Source organism: Bombina bombina, chromosome 2 (assembly GCF_027579735.1).
Source record: "Bombina bombina isolate aBomBom1 chromosome 2, aBomBom1.pri, whole genome shotgun sequence".
NCBI lineage: Eukaryota > Metazoa > Chordata > Amphibia > Anura > Bombinatoridae > Bombina > Bombina bombina.
In genome coordinates this window covers 213,107,475-213,134,227 of record NC_069500.1, presented here as the reverse complement: position 1 = coordinate 213,134,227, position 26,753 = coordinate 213,107,475, and the positions used below count along the sequence as shown (strand labels likewise).

Here is a 26,753-nt window from a genome sequence, read left to right as displayed (position 1 = left end):
ACATATATATATATATATATATATATATACATACACACACACACATACACTCAGACACACACACAGATATATATAAATATATAAATAATATATATATATATAAATAATATATATATATATATATATATATATATACACACATATATACATATATATATATATACACACACACACAAACACGCATAGTCAACCTCAATGAAAACATTTTGCTAATGTTGTCTTCATGTCTAGATCCCATATCCCATATCAGTAGCTACCCCCAGCAGAGCGTATTATCATTGTATTTCAATAATGTATTCACCTATATCTGGAGGCCAGAGTGAAAATCCTTTTGATTTAAAACTAAAACCAGATTGCTTCTCCAGGTGAAGTACATTTTAATATTAAAACCCAGTGTTGTCAATTATACATGTAAGCATCATTTTAAATACATTATTATAAAATCTAGAAGCCAATAGCAAGGAGAAATGGAAGCAATTAAAATATCACTTACCGAAACCTCTTTCAGTTTTTTTTCATAAGAAAAAATGTATTGTTCAGAGCTTTCTTCGTCTTTTATTAAATCAAAGGTATATTTATTAGATGGTGTTGCAGTTAAAATCATTGCTTTCTTTAATTCATCCACATATGCTATCTTATCCATCTCCATGTCACTTGCTTCTTTAGAAACGTCATTGTCAGACACTTTATGAAATAGAAAAAAAAATTCACTGAATAAATACACATTAGCAGAATGGGACATAATAACATTTATTTAATGTGTATTTTCTTTAAAATATTTTTTTAACTTTATTTTATTGTGAGCAGGTACACAAAAAACAGATACTGATAGGAACATTCTAACGTTTAACCAAGCAAAATGCCAGCAAGGGCACATTTCTTAATTGCAGTTAATAAGATTGATCCATGAGAAAAAAAGTGATTCAGATAGAGCATGCAAATTTAAGCAACTTTCTAATTTACTCCTATTATCAATTTTTCTTCATTCTCTTGCTATCTTTATTTGAAAAAGAAAGTCCAGACCCCTGGACAGCACTTGTTTATTGGTGGATGAATTTATCCACCAATCAGCAAGAACACCCAGGTTGTTCATCAAAAATGGGCCTGGATCTAAACTTACATTCTTGCTTTTCAAATAAAAATACCAAGAGAATGAAGAACATTTGATAATAGGAGTAAATTTGAAACATGCTTAAAATTGCATGCTCTATCTAAATCACAAAAGAAAAAATTTGGGTTCAGTGTCCCTTTAATGATAACCGAGGGCACATTAGATATAATATTTTAGAACTCGTGTATACTAAATACAGGTTTTGAATGTCATTACCTGAAATGCTATGCCAAAGACATAAAGCTGCAATTAAAACAATGCATTAGAGTATTTTATTATTGTATTTTTGCTTGCCTATACCTATTTGTTTAAGGATTTGAGGTGAGCTGAGCTAATCAGAGGATTCATATGTGCAGCGGACTGTCACTATGTTTTAATAAATACATAAGTATAGGCAAGCAGTAGCGCAGAAAGAAATTGCTTTAACGCTATTTTGCATTTTTAGCTTTGTCACTTTAACTGCAGCATAATAAAGTTACTATCTGGTGGAAAAGAGAAAAAAAACTTAGTTGGTGAAATAGCTATCTTAAGAATTATTATATTTGCTGATAGTTTTTGCCATGAAACAACTATGAAGTGAACCAGATATTTCTTAGTACGTTTCAAAAAGTTGTTTAATGAAAACAGAGGGAAGCTATGACAATGTATACTTTACTTGCTCTCCTTAAAGGGACACTAAACCCAATTTTTTTCTTTCATGATTCAGATAGAGAATACAAATTTAAACAACATTCCAATGTACTTCTATTATTATTTAGCTTCATTTTTTAGATATCCTTTATGGAAGAAAAAGAAATGTACATTAGTGAGCCAATCACACAAGGCTTCTATGTGCAGCAACCAATCAGAAGCTACTGAGCCTATCTAGATATGCTTTTCAGCAAAGAATATCAAGAGAATAAAACCAATTAGATAATAGAAGTAAATTAGAAAGTTGTTTAAAATTGTATACTCTTTCTAAATCACAAAAGAAAAAATTTGGGTTTCATGTCCCTTTAAAGGGGCTGCTGGGTACAACTAAAGTAACATGGTTACTACTCACCATGCTATTCTTTTTCCTCTTGTACCTACAGCTATTTTTCCTCTTGTACCTACAGCTATCTTTAAAGCTATTCTCTTATTTTAACCAAATATAGAGGTCAGTTGGTAAAGCTATGTATGTTTATACTGGGCACCGCCATCTTGATACTCACATTTTGTTACATTTTGTGACCGAAGCAGCGCACTTTTAGTTCAGTGATCTTACTGGCTATTTGACATCCATACCTTGCACTCGGAATTAGCTCTTAGAAGAGTTTAAAAGCAACATAACAAAATATAAAAAACCCTAAGGAATAATATAAATAAATGCAGCCACTTTAAAAATGTACAGCCCCCAGACTGTATTGTCTACACTAAATTGAAGAACATGATACAGTTTCTCAAGAAAACAGCGTCACTGATCTGTAAATGTGCGCTACTTTTGTCATAGGGTAAAAAATTAGAAACTAAATTTAAAAAAACAGAAATTTCTATATCTTGGCCTATAAAACAGACTTACCAGGTGCACAGAAAGAACACTGTCCCGTTTACCTGTATAACCCTTACCTGAGCTCCCGTCCTCATTCCTAGCTCTGGACAACCCTGCTAAGTATTGTCTAGGTTATAGACAAAGATATATAAATTTCTGTTTTTATGATTTAATTATTATTATCTTGGCTAACCTATCCAATACTTGCCAGGTGAGAGAATACCAAGCAGTGTATTATAAGGACAATAGGGAATAGGAAATATGAAAATTAAAAAAAAACACACAAAATATGAATGCAAAAGTAGAGATTAATTTAAGAAATAACTGAGCTCAAAATGTTTCTTAATTTTTTTTTAGCAGAAAAGGAGTGTCATTTATAATGTGACACATGTGTGCTGCTTGACAGAAATAGTTGCACTATTCTGAAATGCCAAGGATGTAGAGACTGCCTGTGTAGAGTGTACCCTGCGCCCAGGAAAAACTGGTATAGAATTCAACTTGTAAATTTTAGGAATACATTGTGTAATCCAAGAAGAAACATAAATTATGCTTACCTGATAATTTAATTTTCTTCCGTGGGAAAGAGTCCACAGCCCCATTCATTACTTTTGGGAAATAAGGACCTGGCCACCAGGAGGAGGCAAAGACACCCCAGTCAAAGGCTGAAATACTCCTCCCACTTCCCTCATCCCCAGTCATTCTGCCGAGGAACAAGGAACAGTAGAAGAAATATCAGGGTGAAAAGGTGCCAGAAGAATACAACTAAGAGGCCCCACAAAATAAAACGGGCGAGGGGTTGTGGACTCTTTCCCACGGAAGAAAATAAAATTATCAGGTAAGCATAATTTATGTTTTTCTTTCTAATGGAAAATAGTCCACAGCCACATTCATTACTTTTGGGAAAACCATACCCAAGCTAAAGAGGACACTGAATGCCAAAACGGGAGGGTACAATAGGCGTCCCATTCTGAGAGCACCAAGCCTAAAACCACTAACCAATAAAAAACGTTGCCCGAAGCTGAGAAAACTTTAAAAAGGAAAGGCCCCATGGACACTGACCAGCAGATAGTCCAGAAGCCTAGCTAGAGACCGCAAAATCGGACTCAACTGAGCCAACAGTCCTCCAGGAGACACCGTCGCCCAACAGTTGGTCCCTCACCGCTCACCCCTTACTAAAGAGGAGAACACCAGTCTAAACTACCCAAGGGATAGGGCAAGGAAGAACCGAAGGGAAACCAAAAGTTCACCACAAAAGCCATAAAAGGAAAAACCCCAATAGCAAGCCCAGCTCACAAAGATCCAAATGGATCCTGACAGACAAGGGGAGGCTACGCCCAGACCAAGCAGAAACCAGAGGTTTAGGACCGGGCATCTAAATAGAGAAACCCTTCTCTCAACATCATGCAAAGCACCGAAAGACAACTGAAGACGGAGTCCTCATATTGTCAGAACTAAGAATACTAACGTACTCAGACAAAAAAGAATGTGTAACAGACCCGGACTAAAAAACAAAAGTCAAAAACACACAGCCATCATCAGGATGGCACAGAAGAATACTTGCTGAGAAGTAAAAAGCGGCTAGCAAGAGAACAAATTGCAAAAGAAAACTCCCAGACAGAGGACACACTCTAGGCAATCAAAGCCGCCAGACCTACACACAGGGCTCCAAAAGGGGAAGTACATAACCTCAACAAGGCCCACTGCACCCCCAAGAAAGAGAGGTTACACCCAGAATACAAAGGTGTATGGTAACCCTGGACCTTCTGCTTGCAAGCCCAGGGAGCTAGCTACTATGCCAACCTAGATTCTGAAGATGACAACACATCTCAGAACCACTCCCAGCCGGGCCAGCCCAAGCATTGGCAGGTATGAAACAGTGGAACAGAAGAACCCCAACACCAGCTCAAAAACGAGAGGAAGAATGGCCACCGCCATACCAACAGAGCATGGGTGCCAACCCGACTCCTTAGAAACAGACAACAAGGCCGTAGGCCCAAAGGAATCTAACAAAAGGTCCACCATAGTCTCAACATGGAGCCAGCAAGACTCCAGATGGAACATAACAAACCAGAGAAAAGCACCCTTCTCTGAAAGGTTAACTCCCAGTTCCAACCTCCTGATTTCAAGAGAATCCCTAGAAAAAGGACCACACCTCCATAAGAAGGAGAATAAGCTCCCCACCCTAAGAAAAGGGATGAGGCCAAAAGGGAAGAGCACCTTCCCACAAGACACAAAGCCACAGGCTAAAGGATTGATTAATCTCTAACACAGAAGAACTTGGAATAAGCAGCAGTGAATCCATAAGGTTACCACAGCAAGCTAACCAAGGGAAACCGACCATAAAGGTGTAAGTCCAGCCCAATGAGCATCAGCACTCAGACAACCTGGCCAACCGTGACCAGGTCAATTAGCCCAAGTAAAAGGACATAGTGCAAGTTCCCAGGAACTGGGGAACCCCAAACCAGACTTAGAGCCAAAAAGTCTGGCAACAACTCCACAAAGGAAAACACTGAGCGAAGCCTCAGAAACTGGAAACATTATGGAGAAAACAGAACCGAGCCTCCAATTGTTTATACAAACAATATCCAAGAACTTAACACCCCGTCTGATATAAAAAACTAGACCACAGGGAGATATCAATGTAATATCCAGGTCAACCTGGATAATGAGATAACTCGCAAGCCCCGACCCAAGGAAGAGACCACCCCTTGCCAAAGTCCAATGCTCCAAAGGAGCTAAGGTGTTAAAAGTCATAAACCGACACTAGAGCCCATAGACTCTCAAACAGCCACAGGACAACATGCAAGAGCATACAACAAAGGAAGACCAAAAGGTCTCAAAAAAAACAGCTAGCTGCAACCCATCTGCTGCAAGGCAGCTGAACTACCCAATGAACTAAGTCCAGAACGATAATTCCCAGGGCCTCAAAACAAGAAAAGGCCAAACCGCCCAACTCGGCAGCAAGAGGGCGCAAGCCCACCAACCCTCCACTACATGGGGAGGAGCTCTAGGGTCTGACAACCCCAGACACAAGAGAGAGAGACGCAGCGGAACTCCACTAACCCAGTCATCCAAATTGAAGGCTATAAGGACTGAGACAATCCTTTCTGCCTCACGGACCCACCGGTCCTCTAGAATGCTTAGTTGAACACAGAGGATAACATGAGCACTTGGTGCATCTATCGGACCAGCCCAGCAGAGCGGCTCCATGTGTTCGAACAACTACCAGACAGAACTGAACCCAAACAGGACCAGCCTGCAATCCGGGTCCTAACTGTCAATACGCATAAATCCTCTACTTGCGCTTAACAGGACGAGGTAAAGCATTAAGGCTGCAGACACTGCCGCCTGAACTTCGCAGTAACGTCTGGAGAAAAAAGGCCCCCTCCACATGGAGGATCAGCAATGCTACGGGAAAACTGCATGTGTATAGAGATAACAATGTAGGATATGCACCTCACTGAACGACAGCTCCTCAGAGATGGACGGCTCTGTGATATCAAACAAGTTTGATATTAACACTTTATCAAGGCATATGGAACATAATGGAGAGGGGGGACTAGGGCCTCCTCCCCATATAAACAGGAATTGCTCTTTAGGAATAGAGGGAGAGCCCTCTAAAGAAACCGAATCCTCCATCACTAGTGCAATAACCGAGAGATAAAACGTTTTTGTTTTTGTTTTGCTTTAATAAAATAACGGCACCTCTATACCCCAATGGCTGGGACCCCAGAAAGTACAGAGATGTATGACTCCTCTCTGATAGTCACGAAGGAGGGAATGAATCACATAGTGCACAATGCAGGACCGTCCCTGGTATGAGAGAAAGCACGCCAAGCTTGTAAGCTGCATGGCTCTAAAAGTGAAAGTTAAACCTGTATATTCCATAACTGCCTAAAAGCCCAAGAGCCCATATAATCTCACACATAAAGCAGCATAAAATCAAATAAACACATAAGATTATTATTCCCCCCTGTTCAATAATCCCCCTAAGGAGATATTAACCATTGATTCTATAAAGATAAAAAGGTGCCACACTGTGACCCGGTCTCCTGTTTTAACATTATATAATAAAAAATGAAACAATTTTACCAGAATCTATGCCGTGGAACAGGAACACGGCCCTTCAAGTGAGGCAGGTCGTAGAATCGCTCCTGACATGGACTTGAGAGAAGAAAGCAGTCTGCAAAACTCATCAACGCTGATTACTGTAGGAGCTGTTACTATGAGTCGGGATGGTGTCGCAGAGGAGAGCTCTCCCTGCATCTCCGGACTCTAACTTTCACCCAGGCCCTCAGTAAGAAGCTAATAGGGCTACTTAAAACTCCTGTCCCATTGTGAAGAGTAGTACCCTCCATAAGAGACAAAACAAATTCTGACACTTCTCTGCCAACCTCCTTGGACGAAAGGCAAAGAATGACTGGGGGATGAGGGAAGTGGGAGGAGTATTTAAGCCTTTGGCTGTGGTGTCTTTGCCTCCTCCTGGTGGGCAGGTTCTTATTTACCAAAAGTAATTAATGCGGCTGTGGACTCTTTCCCATTAGGAAGAATAATAGTAGACTTTACTGGAGGTTGACCCTTCCTATTCCCGAGAGGAATAACAAACAATCTAGCCATTCTTCTAAATTTTTTAGTCTTATCAATTTAGTAATGTACAAGATTTAAATGGTCTCCCATCAACCAGCTTTGAAGCTGAACCACTTTCGGTAGGAATTCTGGAACTACTCACAGAATAACTTTATCCTGATGAAAAATCAATAAGGGTTCTTTCACTGACAAGTCTTGTAATTCTGATACCCATCTTGCAGAGATAATTGCTACCAGAAGCATAGTATTTAAAGTTAAATTCAACAATGATGCTGAATGCAAAGGGAGCTGCCATTAATCCATTCAAGTACAAGAGGTAAGTCCCATGCAGGACAAGGAATCTTAACAGTTTGATGAATATGTGCCAGGGCTTGAAAGAACTGGACTACAATGGAATGCTGAGCCCATCTGACACTGGAAATCACAGAAATTGCTGATACTTGGGTTTTTAAGCTAGATGTAAAAAGCCCTTGTTTATAACCATAATGCAGAATCCGAAGCAACTGAGAAAACTGAATATCTTCCAGAAGAAATTTCTTATCTGACCTCCAAGTGGAGAAAACTCCCCAAATCCTTTAAAATGCTTTTGAAGTAGACCTTTTCCTTGCTTGTACCCGAGTCAGAATAATTGGAGGAGGAACATTCAAACTGCTAAATCTTGCCCACTCAGCAGCCATGCCTCCAGATGTAACTTGTGAGGACAAGGATGAAGGACTGGACCTTAGCTGATTATGTCTGAAGTTTCCGGAAGTAACCAAGGTGGCTGAATTGCTAGCTGAAGCAGAAGAGGGAACCATGGTCTTCTTGGCCAGTAAGGCTCTATTAGGGTAAACATCCCTTTCTCCCTCCGGATCCTGTGCAGAAGCCATGGAATCAGTGCAAACGGAGGAAACGCAAAGAATAAATCAAAGTTTCTAATTCTGGGCAAATGCATCTATCCCTAGACCGCCTGGTTATGGATACCTGCTGAAGAAGTGGTTTACTTGACAAAAAAATAATTTATGTAAGAATTTACCTGATAAATTCATTTCTATCATATTGGCAAGAGTCCATGAGCTAGTGACGTATGGGATATACAATCCTACCAGGAGGGGCAATGTTTCCCAAACCTCAAAATGCCTATAAATACACCCCTCACTACACCCACAATTCAGTTTAACGAATAGCCAAGTAGTGGGGTGATAAAGAAAGGAGTAAAAAGCATCAACAAAGGAATTTGGAAATAATTGTGCTTTATACAAAAAATCATAACCACCATAAAAAGGGTGGGCCTCATGGACTCTTGCCAATATGAAAGAAATGAATTTATCAGGTAAATTCTTACATAAATTATGTTTTCTTTCATGTAATTGGCAAGAGTCCATGAGCTAGTGACGTATGGGATATCAATACCCAAGATGGGGAACTCCACGCAAGAGTCACTAGAGAGGGAGGGATAAAATAAAAAACAACCATTTTCCGCTGAAAAAATAATTCACAACCCAAATTATAAGTTTATTCTTTTAATTACAAGAAAAACTTAAAATATTAGCAGAAGAATCAAACTGAAACAACTGCCTGAAGAACTTTTCTACCAAAAACTTCTTCTGAAGAAACAAATACATCAAAACGGTAGAATTTAGTAAATGTATGCAAAGAGGACCAAGTTGCCGCTTTGCAAATCTGATCAACTGAAGCTTCATTCTTAAAAGCCAACGAAGTGGAGACTAATCTAGTAGAATGAGCTGTAATTCTCTGAGGCGGGGTCTTACCCAACTCCAAATAAACTTGATTAATCAAAAGCTTTAACCAAGAAGCCAAGGAAATAGCAGAAGCCTTCTGACCTTTCCTAGGACCAGAAAATATGACAAATAGACTAGAAGTCTTCCTGAAATCTTTGGTAGCTTCCACATAATATTTCAAAGCTCTTACCACATCCAAAGAATGTAAGGATCTTTCCAAAGAATTCTTAGGATTAGGACACAAGGAAGGAACAACAATTTCTCTACTAATGTTAGAATTCACAACCTTAGGTAAAAATTGAAATGAAGTCTGCAAAACCGCCTTATCCTGATGAAAAATCAGAAAAGAAAAGAAAGAGCAGATAGCTCAGAAACTCTTCTAGCAGAAGAGATAGCCAAAAGGAACAACACTTTCCAAGAAAGTAGTTTAACGTCCAAAGAATGCATGGGCTCAAATGGAGGAGTCTGTAACGCCTTCAAAACTAAATTAAGACTTCAAGGAGGAGAAATTGATTCAATGACAGGCTTAATACGAACTAAAGCCAGTACAAAACAGTGAATATCAGGAAGTTTAGCAATCTTTCTGTGAAATAAAACAGAAAGAGCAGAGATTTCTCCCTTCAAGAAACTTGCAGACAAACCTTTATCCAAACCATCCTGAAGAAACTGTAAAATTCTAGGAATTCTAAAAGAATGCCAAGAGAATTTATGAGAACACCATGAAATGTAAGTCTTCCAAACTCAATAATAAATCTTTCTCGAGACAGATTTACGAGCTTGTAACATAGTATTAATCACTGAGTCAGAGAAACCTCTAAGACTTAGCACTAAGCGTTCAATTTCCATACCTTCAAATTTAATGATTTGAGATCCTCATGGAAAAATGGACCTTGAGACAGAAGTTCCGGCCTTAACGGAAGTGGCCAAGGTTGGCAACTGGACATCCGAACAAGATCCGCATACCAAAACCTGTGGGGCCATACTGGAGCCACCAGTAACACAAACGATTGTTCCATGATGATTTTTGAGATCACTCATGGAAGTAGAACTAGAGGCGGAAAAATGTAAGCAGGTTGATAACACCATGGAAGTGTCAGCACATCCACTGCATCCGCCTGAACATCCCTGGACCTGGACAGGTATCTGGGAAGTTTCTTGTTTAGATGAGAGGCCATCAGATCTACCTCTGGAAGACCCCACATCTGAACAATCTGAGAAAACACATCTGGATGGAGAGACCACTCCCCCTGATGTAAAGTGTGACGGCTGAGATAGTCCGCCTCCCAATTGTCTACACCTGGGATATGCACCGCATAGATTAGACAAGAGCTGGATTCCGCCCAAGCAAGTATCTGAGATATTTCTTTCATGGCTTGGGGACTAGGAGTCCCACCCTGATGATTGACATATGCCACAGTTGTGATATTGTCTGTCTGAAAGCAAATGAACGGTTCTCTCTTAAACAGAGGCCAAAACTGAAGAGCTCTGAAAATTGCACGGAGTTCTAAAATATTGATTGGTAATCTCGCCTCTTGAGATTTCCAAACCCCTTTGTGCTGTCAGAGATCCCCAAACAGCTCCCCAACCTGAAAGACTTGCATCTGTAGTTATCACAGTCCAGGTTGGCCGAACAAAAGAAGCCCCTTGAACTAAACGCTTGTGATTTAACCACCACGTCAGAGAGTGTCGAACATTGGGATTAAGGATATTAATTGTGATATCTTTGTATAATCCCTGCACCATTGATTCAGCATACAAAGCTGGAGAGGTCTCAAGTGAAAACGAACAAAAGGAATCGCGTCCGATGCTGCAGTCATGAGGCCTAAAACTTCCATGTACATAGCCACTGAAGGGAATGACTGAGACTGAAGGTGCCGACAGGCTGCAACCAATTTTAAACATCTCGTCTGTTAGAGACAGAGTCATGGACACTGAATCTATCTGGAAACCTAAAATGGTGACCCTTGTCTGAGGAATCAAAAAACTTTTTGGTAAAATGATCCTCCAACCATGTTTTCGAAAAAACAACACTAGTTGATTCGTGTTAGATTCTGCCGAACGTAAAGACTGAGCTAGTACCAAGATATCGTAAAAATAAGGAAACACTGCAATACCCTGTTCTCTGATTACAGAGAGTAGGGCACCTAGAACCTTTGAAAAGATTCTTGGAGCTGTTGCTAGGCCAAATGGAAGAGCAACAAATTGGTAATGCTTGTCTAGAAAAAAGAATCTCAGGAACTGATAATGTTCTGGATGAATCAGAATATGAAGGTATGCATCCTGCAAGTCTATTGTGGACATATAATGTCCTCACTGAACAAAAGGCAGAATAGTCCTTATAGTCACCATCTTGAAAGTTGGTACTCTTACATAACGATTCAAAATTTTCAGATCCAAAACTGCTCTGAATACATTTTCCTTCTTTGGGACAATGAATAGATTTGAATAAAATCCCATACCTTGTTCCTGAAAAGGAACCGTCATAATTACCCCTAAAAACTCCAGGTCTGAAACACACTTCAGGAAAGCCTGAGCTTTTACTGGATAAGCTGGGATGCATGAGAGAAAAAACCTTCTCACAGGAGGTCTTACTCTAAATCCTATTTGATACCCTTGAGAAACAATGCTCTGAATCCATTGATTTTGGACAGAATTTATCCAAATATCCTTGAAAAACCTGAATCTGCCCCCTACCAGCTGAGCTGGAATGAGGGCTGCACCTTCATGATTCCTTGGGGGAAAGATTAGATTTTTGTTCCTTATTTTGACAAAAGGAACAAAAACGGTTAGAAGCCTTAGATTTAGCTTTAGGTTTTTTATCTTGACGCAGAAAAACTCCCTTTCCCCCAATAACAGTTGAAATAATAGAATCCAACTGAGAACCAAATAAATTATTACCTTGGAAAGAGAGAGATAGTAATCTAGACTTAGATGTCATATCAGCATTCCAAGATTTAAGCTCTTCTAGCTAAAATAGCTAAAGACATGGATCTAACATCAATTTTGATAATATCAAAAATGGCATCACAAATAAAATGATTAGCATATTGCAGTAAGCGAATAATGCTAGATATGTCAGAATCCAATTCTTGTTGCGCTAAATTTTCCAACCAAAAAGTTGATGCAGCCATAACATCAGCCAAAGAAATTGCAGGTCTGAGAAGATGACCTGAATATAAATATTCTTTCCTTAGATAAGATTCAAGCTTCCTATCTAAAGGATCCTTAAAGGAAGTACTATCTTCCATAGGAATAGTGGTACATTTAGCAAGAGTAGAAATAGCCCCATCAACTTTGGGGACTTTTCCCAAAGCTCTATAGAAAATTCTGGTAAAGGATACTATTTTTTAAACCTTGAAGAAGGAATAAAGAAGTACCTGGCTTATTCCATTCCTTAGAAATCATATCAGAAATAGCATCAGGAATAGGAAAAACCTCTGGAGTAACTACAGGAGGTTTAAAAAGTAAATTTATGCTTACTTGATAAATTAATATCATCTATGGTAAGACGAGTCCACGGATTCATCCTTTACTTGTGGGATATTATCCTTCCTAACAGGAAGTGGCAAAATACAGAAGATCCTTCCTCAGATATTGACACTGACAAATTTACTTATTTATTTACAATGGAGTATATTCGTTCTTTATTAAAGAAGTGTTAATTACTTTGGATATTGAGGAAACTAGTCCTCTTGACGTTAAGTCTAGTAAACGTTTAAATGATGTTTTCTTCTATAAGGTAAGACGAGTCCACGGATTCATACTTTACTTGTGGGATATTATCCTTCCTAACAGGAAGTGGCAAAGAGCACCACAGCAGATATGTCTATATAGCTCCTCCCTTAGCTCCACACCCCAGTCATTCGACCGAAGGTACAGGAAGAAAAAGGAGAAACTACAAGGTGCAGAGGTGACTGAGTTTAAATCAAAAAAAATATAATCCGTCTTAAAATGACAGGGCGGGCCGTGGACTCGTCTTACCATAGAAGAAATTAATTTATCAGGTAAGCATAAATTTACTTTTCTTCTATAAGGAAAAACGAGTCCACGGATTCATCCTTTACTTGTGGGATACAATACCAAAGCTACAGGACACGGATAAACAGGAGGGACAAGACAGATGGTTAAACAGAAGGCACCACTGCTTGAAGACCTTTTCTCCCAAAAATAGCCTCCGAAGAAGCAAAGGTATCAAATTTGGAAAATTTGGAAAAGGTATGAAGCGAAGACCAAGCCACCGCTCTAGTAGAGTGAGCTGTAATTCTTTCAGGAGGCTGCTGTCCAGCAGTCTCGTATGCCAAACGGATGATGCTTTTCAGCCAAAAGGCAAGAGAGGTAGCCGTAGCATTTTGACCTCTACATTTTCCAGAATAGACAACAAACAAAGAAGCTGTTTGACGGAAATCTTTGGTCGCTTGCAAGTAAAACTTCAAAGCACGAACCACGTCCAAGTTGTGCAACAGACGCTACTTCTGAGAAGAAGGATTAGGACACAGAGAAGGAACAACAATTTCCTGATTGATATTCCTATTAGTAACAACCTTAGGAAGGAATCCAGGTTTGGAACGCAAAACCACCTTATCAGGATGGAAAACAAGATAAGGCGAGTCGCATTGCAAAGCAGATAGTTCAGAAACTCTTTGAGCCGAAGAGATAGCAACTAAAAACAGAACTTTCCAAGATAGAAGCTTAATATCTATGGAATGCATAGGTTCAAACGGAACCCCTTGAAGAACTTTAAGATCTAAATTCAAACTCCATGGCGGAGCCACAGGTTTAAACACAGGCTTGATTCTAACTAAAGCCTGACAGAATGACTGAACGTCTGGAACATCTGCCTTGATTGATAAAGCAGATATCTGTCCCTTTAAGGAACTAGCTGATAGCCCCTTCTCCAATCCTTCTTGGAGAAAGGACAAAATCCTAGGAATCCTGATCTTACTCCATGAGTAGCCTTTGGATTCGCACCAATAAAGATATTAACGCCATATCTTATGATAAATTTTCCTGGTGACAGGCTTTCGAGCCTGAATCAAGGTATCTATGACCGACTCCGAGAAACCCCGCTTGGATAAGTTCAAGCGTTCAATCTTCAAGCAGTCAGCCGCAGAGAAACTAGATTTGGATGCTGGAAAGGACCTTGAATCAGAAGGTCCTGTCTGAGTGGCAGAGTCCATGGTGGAAGAGATGACATGTCCACCAGGTCTGCATACCAACTCCTGCGTGGCCACGCAGGTGCTATCAAAATCACCGAAGCTCTCTCCTGTTTGATTCTGGCAATCAAACGAGGAAGGAGAGGAAATGGTGGAAACACATAAGCCAGGTTGAACGACCAGGGTACTGCTAGAGCATCTATCAGTACTGCCTGAGGGTCCCTTGACCTGGACCCGTAACAAGGAAGTTTGGCGTTCTGACGAGATGCCATCAGATCCAATTCTGGTGTGCCTCATTGCCGAATCAATTGTGCAAACACCTCCGGATGAAGTTCCCACTCCCCCGGATGAAAAGTCTGACGACTTAGAAAATCCGCTTCCCAGTCCTCCACTCCTGGGATATAGATTGCTGATAGATGGCAAGAGTGAGTCTCTGCCCATCGAATTATTTTGGTAACCTCTATCATCGCTAGAGAACTATTTGTTCCCCCCTGATGATTGATATATGCTACAGTAGTCAAAAATCTTCAAAGAATGCAGCAGCACCACTTCTCATATAAAAAGTTCCTTTATTAAACACATAGTAGGAGCAGGTAAAATAGAACGACGTTTCGGGTGGTTATCCCTTAGTCATGTTCACATACTGTTTGTTAGACTTAATCACCTTTAAATAGCCATCAGTCAGGTGAGACCACACCTTTCACCTTAATTACTTAGATATACATTTTTCTTAACCTCTATTGCCATCTAGTGGTCTAACCCATATCAAACATACAATTTTATTATATAAAAAAATATTTTTTTTATAAAAAAGAGAACAATCACAGTTGTTGAAGAGCAGATATCAAAAATGTCAAAATTTAAAATTATAAAATTAAATACCAGAAATGGAATTGTATAAAGATAAAGATACTATACTTTACAGGAATATACTTAAATCAAGTTCTCTATTCATACCATTGGGGATTAAGCAATCTAATTTATTAATCCAAAATGCCTCACGTTTTTTGAGAAGCAGTTCTCTATTGCCGCCACGCCTAGGGCTCTGTATATGATCTATTATTTGAAATCTTAGTTGTGCAATAGAGTGACCTTTACTCAAAAAATGGTGGGCAACTGGGGCCTTTAAATCTCCTGTCCTAATATTTGATTTATGTTGAATTATTCTATCTCTCACCCTCTGGGTCGTCTCTCCGATATAAATTAACCCACACGGACATTTAATTAGATATATAACAAAATTAGCATTACAATTGTAGTAGCCCTTTATTTTAAATTTCTGTCCCGTAAGGGGGTGGATGAATATATCAGATTTTATCATGTTATTGCAACTGGAGCAATTAAGACAAGGAAAACAGCCATTATTCTCTGAAGTAATGTACCCCAATTTGGATTTCTTACTAGAACCCACGTCAGCCTTAACAATTTTGTCTTTTAAACTAGGAAGTCTAGTATAGGCTGGCATAGGTGGTTGGCGGAATGCTAGTACTTCAGGATTACACTCACTCAAAACATGCCAGTGTTTCCTAATGATCCTTTGTATTTCTGAACTGCAAGAATTGTATTCAGACACAAATACCATCCTATCAGGGTCCTTTCTCTTATTGGTATTTCCAATATTAACCCTTTCGTCAGGCAGTTGTATCACCTTATCAATCGTCTCCTGGATCAAATCAGGGGGATAACCACGTTGCACAAATCTAATGCCCATCTCCTGTAGTCTTTGCAAAGCCAGAGTTTTGTCTTTCACTATTCGCTTTACTCTTAACATTTGGCTGTAAGGCAAAGATCTCACCAAAGCAGGTGAATGGGCACTAGAGAAGTGCAGGAGGCTATTCCTATCAGTGTCCTTTCTAAATATATCTGTTTTCAGAAGGGAACCATCCTTATAGATTTTTGTATCAAGGAAGTTAATAGATTCTTCACTCCAAGACATTGTAAATTTAATACATCTTGATGCCCTGTTCAATTCACTCACAAATTGTTGTAGGGATCCAACGTCACCCCACCAAATGCCAAATATGTCATCTATGTAACGCCACCAGGTGGCGCCACATAGAATGAAGAGCTCATTTACATATACAAATTTCTCCTCGAAAATATTCATAAAAATATTGGCATAGGTTGGGGCGACGTTGGACCCCATAGCAGTTCCTTGTTTTTGTAAGAAATAAGAATCCTCAAAAAGGAAATAATTGCAGTGCAAAATAATTTCCATTAACTCTATGATAAATTGCTGTTGCATAGCAGTGAACCTATTACTTTTACCAATAGCATATCTGATAGAATCTAAACCACTGCTATGTGGTATGGACGTATAGAGGCTAACAATGTCCAAGCTATACAAGGTGCATCTATCCATATTCCCTGGCAAACCTTCAATCTTAGATAAAAAATCATTAGTGTCTTTAATAAAAGACATAGCCTGAGCTACAAATGGTCTCAACAGTCTGTCAAGATATATGGATATATGTGTAAAAATAGAGTCAGAACCCGCCACTATGGGACGTCCAGGGGGGGTCCCTAGATCCTTATGAACCTTTGGGAGAGTGTAAAGTACTGGTATAGTGTATTCCTCTTTAATTAAATAATTTTTGGTTTCATTATCAATAATTCCATTCTGGAATGCTCTCTGAATGCATCTTTTTATGTCTACTGCAATTTTAGATGTGGGGTCTGAGGTTAATAGCATATATACATCAGTGTTAGCTAATTGAGATTTAATTTCACCAATATAATACCCCCTATCTAAAATAACTGTGGCACCGCCCTTATCAGCTTGCTTGCAAATCAATTCTTTATTATTGCAAATTGCTTGTAGGGCTTGACTATCTTTTTTAGACATATTAGGCAAAAATCGTAATTTCTTCTTACAACATTTTTTCTTAAGGTTATCTAAATCAGACTTAACCAATTTCATGAAAACATCAACACTTGAATCATAGCAAGTTGGAACAAATGCACTCTTATTTTTGAGTCCAAGACTCTTAATAGCTAAATCATCAGGGGTAGAAACATTTTTCAATTGACTTTTAAACCCATCATAAGCATTGGAAAAAAAGGATTTTAGCTTAAGGTTTCTATTGAATTTGTAAAGGTCCTGATCTAATTTAAACCAATTGCAATGATCTTGTTTACAAAAAGAAAGTCCCTTCTCCAACACCTTGTATTGGGCATTTGAAAGTTCTACCTTAGAGATGTTCAGCACTAGTGTTTGTTCGCCCGGCGTGTCTTCCTTGGCGGTACCTGTGACACCTTGTTGTGGACTGGTTTTGCGGTGATGCCTCCTACCGCCCCGTCTCCTCCGACATCTGAATCCCCTGAGGTGGATTCCATGGTACTTTCAGAGCTGTTAGCCATCTTCTGTGACCTCCGTTCTCGTCGACGAGCCGCACCGGAAGTGACGTTCCTTGAACTTCCGGTTGGGTCCCGGGTCCACCTGTAAACCGCTCCGGTAAGGTAATCGTTCTCATCACGGTTGAATTTAATCCGCTTCTTATTTTCAAGCTCTTTTTTCAGCTCCATAATCTTCATGTTTATTTCCTTTATAGATTTATCGATGTCGAGATCTCCTGCGGATTGTTTGAGGCTTTCGACTACCTCCTTGATTTCATCTGTCTGGGCATCAATGGCCATCTGTAAATACTCAACCGTGAGTACGATTAAGTCCAGTGAACATTTGTTCAAAATTTGTTCAAATTTAGTGCAATAGTCCTTATTGCTTGATAAGAGTGTTGGTCTTGTACTCATCCTCAATCCTCTAGGGATACGTTTAATTCTGTAGTATTCTGCCAAAGTAGATGCATGTAATTGATAAGACATATTTCTTTTAGCAAGTCTCTCATAATTATTCATATTGACTTCTGTCTGTGGTGTCCTCAGAAAGTCACGAGAGCCCCTTACCAGGGTAGTGATTCTGGCAGCTTCAACATCTGTGTATGCAAAAACCTTTGCTCCTTGGGAATCTAATGTGTCCTCCATGGCAGGGTAGGTGCAGGGATAATAGCAGTAGTAATCCAGACAATGTAATTGAAATCCAGCACTCAAACCCAAGGTGTGTGCAAGCTAGCATAGGATCACTGCAAGGATCCAAACAGTATCCAAAATCTTCAAAGAATGCAGCAGCACCACTTCTCATATAAAAAGTTCCTTTATTAAACACATAGTAGGAGCAGGTAAAATAGAACGACGTTTCGGGTGGTTATCCCTTAGTCATGTTCACATACTGTTTGTTAGACTTAATCACCTTTAAATAGCCATCAGTCAGGTGAGACCACACCTTTCACCTTAATTACTTAGATATACATTTTTCTTAACCTCTATTGCCAATGAGCTCTTCATTCTATGTGGCGCCACCTGGTGGCGTTACATAGATGACATATTTGGCATTTGGTGGGGTGACGTTGGATCCCTACAACAATTTGTGAGTGAATTGAACAGGGCATCAAGATGTATTAAATTTACAATGTCTTGGAGTGAAGAATCTATTAACTTCCTTGATACAAAAATCTATAAGGATGGTTCCCTTCTGAAAACAGATATATTTAGAAAGGACACTGATAGGAATAGCCTCCTGCACTTCTCTAGTGCCCATTCACCTGCTTTGGTGAGATCTTTGCCTTACAGCCAAATGTTAAGAGTAAAGCGAATAGTGAAAGACAAAACTCTGGCTTTGCAAAGACTACAGGAGATGGGCATTAGATTTGTGCAACGTGGTTATCCCCCTGATTTGATCCAGGAGACGATTGATAAGGTGATACAACTGCCTGACGAAAGGGTTAATATTGGAAATACCAATAAGAGAAAGGACCCTGATAGGATGGTATTTGTGTCTGAATACAATTCTTGCAGTTCAGAAATACAAAGGATCATTAGGAAACACTGGCATGTTTTGAGTGAGTGTAATCCTGAAGTACTAGCATTCCGCCAACCACCTATGCCAGCCTATACTAGACTTCCTAGTTTAAAAGACAAAATTGTTAAGGCTGACGTGGGTTCTAGTAAGAAATCCAAATTGGGGTACATTACTTCAGAGAATAATGGCTGTTTTCCTTGTCTTAATTGCTCCAGTTGCAATAACATGATAAAATCTGATATATTCATCCACCCCCTTACGGGACAGAAATTTAAAATAAAGGGCTACTACAATTGTAATGCTAATTTTGTTATATATCTAATTAAATGTCCGTGTGGGTTAATTTATATCGGAGAGACGACCCAGAGGGTGAGAGATAGAATAATTCAACATAAATCAAATATTAGGACAGGAGATTTAAAGGCCCCAGTTGCCCACCATTTTTTGAGTAAAGGTCACTCTATTGCACAACTAAGATTTCAAATAATAGATCATATACAGAGCCCTAGGCGTGGCGGCAATAGAGAACTGCTTCTCAAAAAACGTGAGGCATTTTGGATTAATAAATTAGATTGCTTAATCCCCAATGGTATGAATAGAGAACTTGATTTAAGTATATTCCTGTAAAGTATAGTATCTTTATCTTTATACAATTCCATTTCTGGTATTTAATTTTATAATTTTAAATTTTGACATTTTTGATATCTGCTCTTCAACAACTGTGATTGTTCTCTTTTTTAAAAAAAAAAAAAATATATTTTTTTATATAATAAAATTGTATGTTTGATATGGGTTAGACCACTAGATGGCAATAGAGGTTAAGAAAAATGTATATCTAAGTAATTAAGGTGAAAGGTGTGGTCTCACCTGACTGATGGCTATTTAAAGGTGATTAAGTCTAACAAACAGTATGTGAACATGACTAAGGGATAACCACCCGAAACGTCGTTCTATTTTACCTGCTCCTACTATGTGTTTAATAAAGGAACTTTTTATATGAGAAGTGGTGCTGCTGCATTCTTTGAAGATTTTGGATACTGTTTGGATCCTTGCAGTGATCCTATGCTAGCTTGCACACACCTTGGGTTTGAGTGCTGGATTTCAATTACATTATATGCTACAGTAGTGATATTGTCCGACTGGAATCTTATGAATCTGGCCGACGCCAGCTGAGGCCACGCCTGAAGCGCATTAAATATCGCTCTCAGTTCTAGAATATTTATCGGGAGGAGAGCCTCCTCCTGAGTCCACAAACCCTGAGCTTTCAGGGAATTCCAAACTGCACCCCAGCCCAATAGGCTGGAGTCCGTCGTCACTATGACCCACGCTGGCCTGCGGAAACACATTCCCTTGGACAGATCATCCTGTGACAACCACCAAAGAAGAGAGTCTCTGGTCTCTTGGTCCAGATTTATCTGAGGAGATATATCTGCATAATCCCCATTCCACTGTTTAAGCATGCATACACTAGCCACTGACGGCCGAGGAATGGAATGAAGAGCTCGGCAGATGGATAAAATCTTTGATTTCCTGAACTCCGTCAGAAAAATTTTCATGTCCACCGAATCTATCAGAGTTCCCAGGAATGGAACTCTTGTGAGAGGGATAAGTGAACTCTTTCTTACGTTCACCTTCCACCCGTGAGATCTTAGAAAAGCCAACACGATGTCAGTGTAAAACTTGGCTAGTTGGTAAGTCGACGCCTGGATTAAGATATCGTCCAGATAGGGCGCCACAGCTATGCCCCGCGGCCTTAGAACCGCCAGAAGGGACCCTACCACCTTTGTGAAAATTCTGGTAGCTGTGGCCAACCCGAAGGGAAGAGCCACAAACTGGTAATGCTTGTCCAGAAAGGCGAACCTGAGGAACTGGTGATGATCTTTGTGGATAGGGATGTGTAGATACGCATCCTTTAAGTCCACGGTGGTCATATATTGACCCTCCTGGATCATTGGCAAAATAGCCGAATGGTCTCCATCTTGAAGGATGGGACTCTGAGGAATTTGTTTAGAATCTTGAGATCCAAAATTGGTCTGAAGGTTCCCTCTTTTTTGGGAATCACAAACAGATTGTAGTAGAACCCTTGCCCCTGTTCTCTTTTTGGAACTGGGCAGATCACTCCCATGGTATAAAGGTCTTCTACACAGCGTAATAACGCCTCTCTTTTTGTCTGGTTTTCAGACAATTAAGAAAGATGGAATCTCCCCCTTGGGGGAGAATCTTTGAAATCCAGAAGATACCCCTGGGTAACGATTTCTGAAGCCCAGGAGTCCTGAACATCTCTTGCCCAAGCCTGAGCAAAGAGAGAAAGTCTGCCCCCTACTAGATCCAGTCCCGGATCAGGGGCTACCCCTTCATGCTGACTTGGCCTGTTTACCCTTGTTCCAAGTCTGATAAGGTCTCCAGACTTGGATTGAGCAAAATTCCCCTCTTGTTTTGCGGCAGGGGAAGAGGAAGAGGGACCATGTTTGAAGCTCCGAAAGGAACGAAAATGATTTTGTTTGGTCCTCATCTTATTTGTCTTATCCTGAGGAAGGGCATGGCCTTTTCCTTCAGTGATGTCTGAAATGATCTCTTTCAGTTCAGGCCCGAATAGGGTCTTACCCTTGAAAGGGATGGCTAACAGCTTAGCTCTTGATGACACATCAGCAGACCAGAACTTAAGCCATAACGCTCTATGCGCTAAAATGGCAAAACCTGAATTTTTTGCCGCTAATTTAGCCAGTTGAAAAGCGGCATCAGTAATGAAAGAATTAGCTAGCTTGAGAGCCCTAATTCTATCCAGAATATCATCTAATGGGGTCTCAACCTGAAGAGCCTCCTCCAGAGCCTCGAACCAAAAGGACGCTGCAGTAGTTACAGGAACAATGCACGCTATAGGCTGGAGAAGAAAACCTTGATGAACAAATATTTTCTTCAGGAGACCCTCTAATTTTTTATCCATAGGATCTTTGAAAGCACAACTGTCCTCAATAGGTATAGTTGTACGCTTGGCCAGGGTAGAAATAGCTCCTTCCACCTTAGGGACCGTCTGCCACGAGTCCCGCATGGTGTCTAATATGGGAAACATTTTCTTAAAATTAGGAGGGGGAGCGAACGGAATACCTGGTCTATCCCACTCCTCAGTAACAATGTCCGAAATCCTCTTAGGGACCGGAAAAACATCAGTGTAGGCTGGAACCTCTAGAAATCTGTTCATTTTACACAATTTCTCTGGAACTAAAATAGGGTCACAACCATCCAGAGTCGCTTAAACCTCTCTGAGCAATAAGCGGAGGTATTCTAGTTTAAATTTAAAAGCCGTCATATCTGAGTCTGTCTGAGGGAACATATTTCCTGAATCAGAAATCTCTCCCTCAGCCAGCAAATCCCTCACCCCCAACTCAGAGCTGAGTGAGGGTACATCAGATATGGCTAATAAAGCGTCAGAGGGCTCAGCGTTTGTTCTCACACCAGATCTACTGCGCTTCTCCTGCAACCAAGGCAGCTTAGATAAAACCTCTGTGAGGGTAGTATTCATAACTGCGGCCATATCTTGCAGGGTACAAGAATTAGCAAAGAGAATGACTAGGGGGTGGAGCTAAGGGAGGAGCTATATAGACAGCTCTGCTGTGGTGCTCTTTGCCACGTTCTGTTAGGAAGGATAATATCCCACAAGTAAAGGATGAATCCATTGACTCGCCTTACCTTATAGAAGAAAACAGCATTTAAACGTTTACTAGACTTAACGTCAAGAGGACTGGTTTCCTCAATATCCAAAGTAATTAACACTTCTTTTAATAAAGAACGAATATACTCCATTTTAAATAAATAAGTAGATTTGTCAGTGTCAATATCTTAGGAAGGATCTTCTGTATCAGATAGATCCTCATCAGAGGAGGATAAATCATTATGTTGTCGGTCATTCGAAATTTCATCAACTGAATGAGAAGTTTTAAAAGACCTTTTACGTTTATTAGAAGGCGGAAATGCAGACAAAGCCTTCTGAATAGAATCAGTAACAAATTCTTTAAAATTCATAGGTATATCATGTACATTAGAAGTTGACGGAACTGCAACTGGCAATGTACTATTACTGATGGACACATTATCTGCATCATGACAACTACTACAAATGACATTCGGAGATATAATTTCCACAACAAATGCACTTAGCTTTGGTAGAACCGATGTCAGGCAGCAAAGTTCCAACAGATACTTCTGAGGCAGGATCAGATTGAGACATCTTGCAAAATGTAAAAGAAAAAACAACATATAAAGCAAAATTATCAATTTCCTTATATGACAGTTTCAAGAATGGGAAAAAATGCAAATAGCATAGCCCTCTGACAAAGAAAAAGGCAAGAGGCAAACGGCAATGGGGTATCATATTAATAAAAAATTTGGCGCCAAGTATGACGCACAACGAAACTGAATTTGTTTTGGCGCCAACAATATCCGGAAATGACACACTTGCGTCACTAACGACGCAACCGTGTGTAAGGCTTCAGCGTCAACTACGACGGAAATGACGAACTTGTGCTAACGGACGTACTTTTTCGCGCAAAAAATGACGCAATAAAGTCTAGCATTTGGCGCACCCGCGGGCCTAGTACTGCCTGCAATTTGCAAGAAAAAAAGTAGTCAATTTAAAAAAAATACTAAACCCCAGGTAAGAAAAATATTTCTTAATATGTTTATTTTCCCTAAATATGAAACTGACAGTCAGCACAAGGAAATACATGAACCTGACTCATGGCAAATATAAGTACAATACATATATTTAGAACTTTATATAAATGCATAAAGTGCCAAACCATAGCTGGGGTGTCTTAAGTAATAAAAAACATACTTACCGAAAGACACCCATCCACATATAGCAGATAGCCAAACCAGTACTGAAACAGTTATCAGTAAAGGTAATGGTATATGAGAGTATATCGTCGATCTGAAAAGGGAGGTAGGAGATGAATCTCTACGACCAATAACAGAGAACCTATGAAATAGATCTCCCGTGAGGAAACCCATTGCATTCAATAGGTGATACTCCCTTCACATCCCTCTGACATTTGCTGTACTCTGAGAGGAATCGGGCTTCAAAATGCTGAGAAGCGCATGTCAACGTAGAAATCTTAGCACAAAATTTACTTCACCACCTCCATAGGAGGCAAAGTTTGTAAAACTGAATTGTGTGGTGAGGGGTGTATTTATAGGCATTTTGAGGTTTGGGCAGCTTTGCCCCTCCTGGTAGGATTGTATATCCCATACGTCACTAGCTCATGGACTCTTGCCAAATACATGAAAGAAAAGGGTTTGACTCTTTATGCTCTGAAGGATAACATCTCTTTTCAGATATTACTCCATTGAAAGGCCATTTTTCATGTTTAGAAAATCTGCAACTTTGTTCTGTGGTCCCTGAAGGTGAGCTACTGTTAGGTAGAATAGATGTTTTTGAGCCCATTGGAAAAACAGAATTTATGCTTACCTGATAAATTACTTTCTCCAACGGTGTGTCCAGTCCACGGCGTCATCCTTACTTGTGGGAATATCTCTTCCCCAACAGGAAATGGCAAAGAGTCCCAGCAAAGCTGTCCATATAGTCCCTCCTAGGCTCCGCCCACCCCAGTCATTCGACCGATGGACAGGAGGAAAAAAATAGGAGAAACTATAGGGTGCCGTGGTGACTGTAGTTAGAGAAAATAAATCATCAAATCTGATTAAAAAAACAGGGGTGGGCCGTGGACCGGACACACCGTTGGAGAAAGTAATTTATCAGGTAAGCATAAATTCAGTTTTCTCCAACATTGGTGTGTCCGGTCCACGGCGTCATCCTTACTTGTGGGAACCAATACCAAAGCTTTAGGACACGGATGAAGGGAGGGAGCAAATCAGGTTACCTAAACAGAAGGCACCACGGCTTGCAAAACCTTTCTCCCAAAAATAGCCTCTGAAGAAGCAAAAGTATCAAATTTGTAAAATTTGGCAAAAGTGTGCAGTGAAGACCAAGTCGCTGCCTTACATATCTGATCAACAGAAGCCTCGTTCTTGAAGGCCCATGTGGAAGCCACAGCCCTAGTGGAGTGAGCTGTGATTCTTTCTGGAGGTTGCCGTACGGCAGTCTCGTAAGCCAATCGGATGATGCTTTTAAGCCAAAAAGAAAGAGAGGTAGAAGTATCTATCACAGAATCTGAAAACCCACGCTTTGATAGAATCAAGCGTTCAATTTCCAAGCCGTCAGCTGGAGGGAAACTAGATTTGGATGTTCGAATGGACCTTGTACTAGAAGATCCTGTCTCAAAGGTAGCTTCCATGGTGGAGCCGATGACATATTCACCAGGTCTGCATACCAAGTCCTGCGTGGCCACGCAGGAGCTATCAAGATCACCGAGGCCCTCTCCTGATTGATCCTGGCTACCAGCCTGGGAATGAGAGGAAACGGTGGAAACACATAGGCTAGGTTGAAGGTCCAAGGCGCTACTAGTGCATCCACTAGAGTCGCCTTGGGATCCCTGGATCTGGACCTGTAGCAAGGAACCTTGAAGTTCTGACGAGACGCCATCAGATCCATATCTGGAATGCCCCATAATTGAGTCAACTGGGCAAAGATCTCCGGGTGGAGTTCCCACTCCCCCGGATGGAATGTCTGACGACTCAGATAATCCGCCTTCCAGTTTTCCACACCTGGGATCGCAGATAGGTGGCAGGAGTGATCCTCTGCCCATTTTATTATTTTGGTCACTTCTTTCATCGCCAGGGAACTCCTTGTTCCCCCCTGATGATTGATATAAGCAACAGTCGTCATGTTGTCTGATTGGAATCTTATGAATCTGGCCTTTGCTAGTTGAGGCCAAGCCCTGAGAGCATTGAATATCGCTCTCAGTTCCAGAATGTTTATCGGGAGAAGAGACTCTTCCCGAGACCATAGTCCCTGAGCCTTCAGGGATTTCCAGACCGCGCCCCAGCCCACTAGACTGGCGTCGGTCGTGACGATGACCCACTCTGGTCTGCAGAAGCTCATTCCCTGAGACAGGTGGTCCAGGGTTAGCCACCAACGGAGTGAGTCTCTGGTCTTCTGATCTACTTGAATCACTGGAGACAAGTCTGTATAGTCCCCATTCCACTGTTTCAGCATGCACAGTTGTAATGGTCTTAGATGAATTCGCGCAAAAGGAACTATGTCCATTGCTGCAACCATCAATCCTACTACTTCCATGCACTGAGCTACGGAAGGACGAGGAATAGAATGAAGAACTTGACAAGCGTTTAGAAGTTTTGACTTTCTGACTTCTGTCAGGAAAATCCTCATTTCTAAAGAATCTATTATTGTTCCCAAGAAGGGAACTCTTGTCGACGGAGACAGGGAACTTTTTTCTATGTTCACCTTCCATCCGTGAGATCTGAGAAAGGCCAGAACGATGTCTGTGTGAGCCTTTGCCTTTGAAAGAGACGACGCTTGTATTAGAATGTCGTCCAAGTACGGTACTACTGCAATGCCCCTTGGTCTTAGAACCGCTAGAAGGGATCCGAGTACCTTTGTGAAAATCCTTGGAGCAGTGGCTAGCCCGAATGGGAGAGCCACAAACTGGTAATGTTTGTCCAGAAAGGCGAACCTTAGGAACTGATGATGTTCTTTGTGGATAGGAATATGTAGATACGCATCCTTTAGATCCACGGTAGTCATAAATTGACCTTCCTGGATGGTGGGTAGAATCGTTCGAATGGTTTCCATTTTGAACGATGGTACTCTGAGAAATTTGTTTAGGATCTTTAAATCCAGAATTGGTCTGAAAGTTCCCTCTTTTTTGGGAACTACAAACAGATTTGAGTAAAATTCCAT

The 26,753-nt window shown here is 40.4% G+C and overlaps 1 protein-coding gene across 2 annotated transcripts in view; it reads right to left on the bottom strand.

Moving 5' to 3' along the window:
- XRCC4 (X-ray repair cross complementing 4) overlaps positions 1 to 26,753 on the bottom strand; it is a 984,771-nt gene that overhangs the window by 785,834 nt on the left and 172,184 nt on the right. For both annotated transcript variants that reach the window (XM_053701466.1, XM_053701467.1), the window contains exon 3: positions 494 to 684. In XM_053701466.1, coding sequence (XP_053557441.1) covers positions 494 to 684 — 191 coding nt within the window. The remainder of the gene's footprint in view (positions 1 to 493; positions 685 to 26,753) is intronic.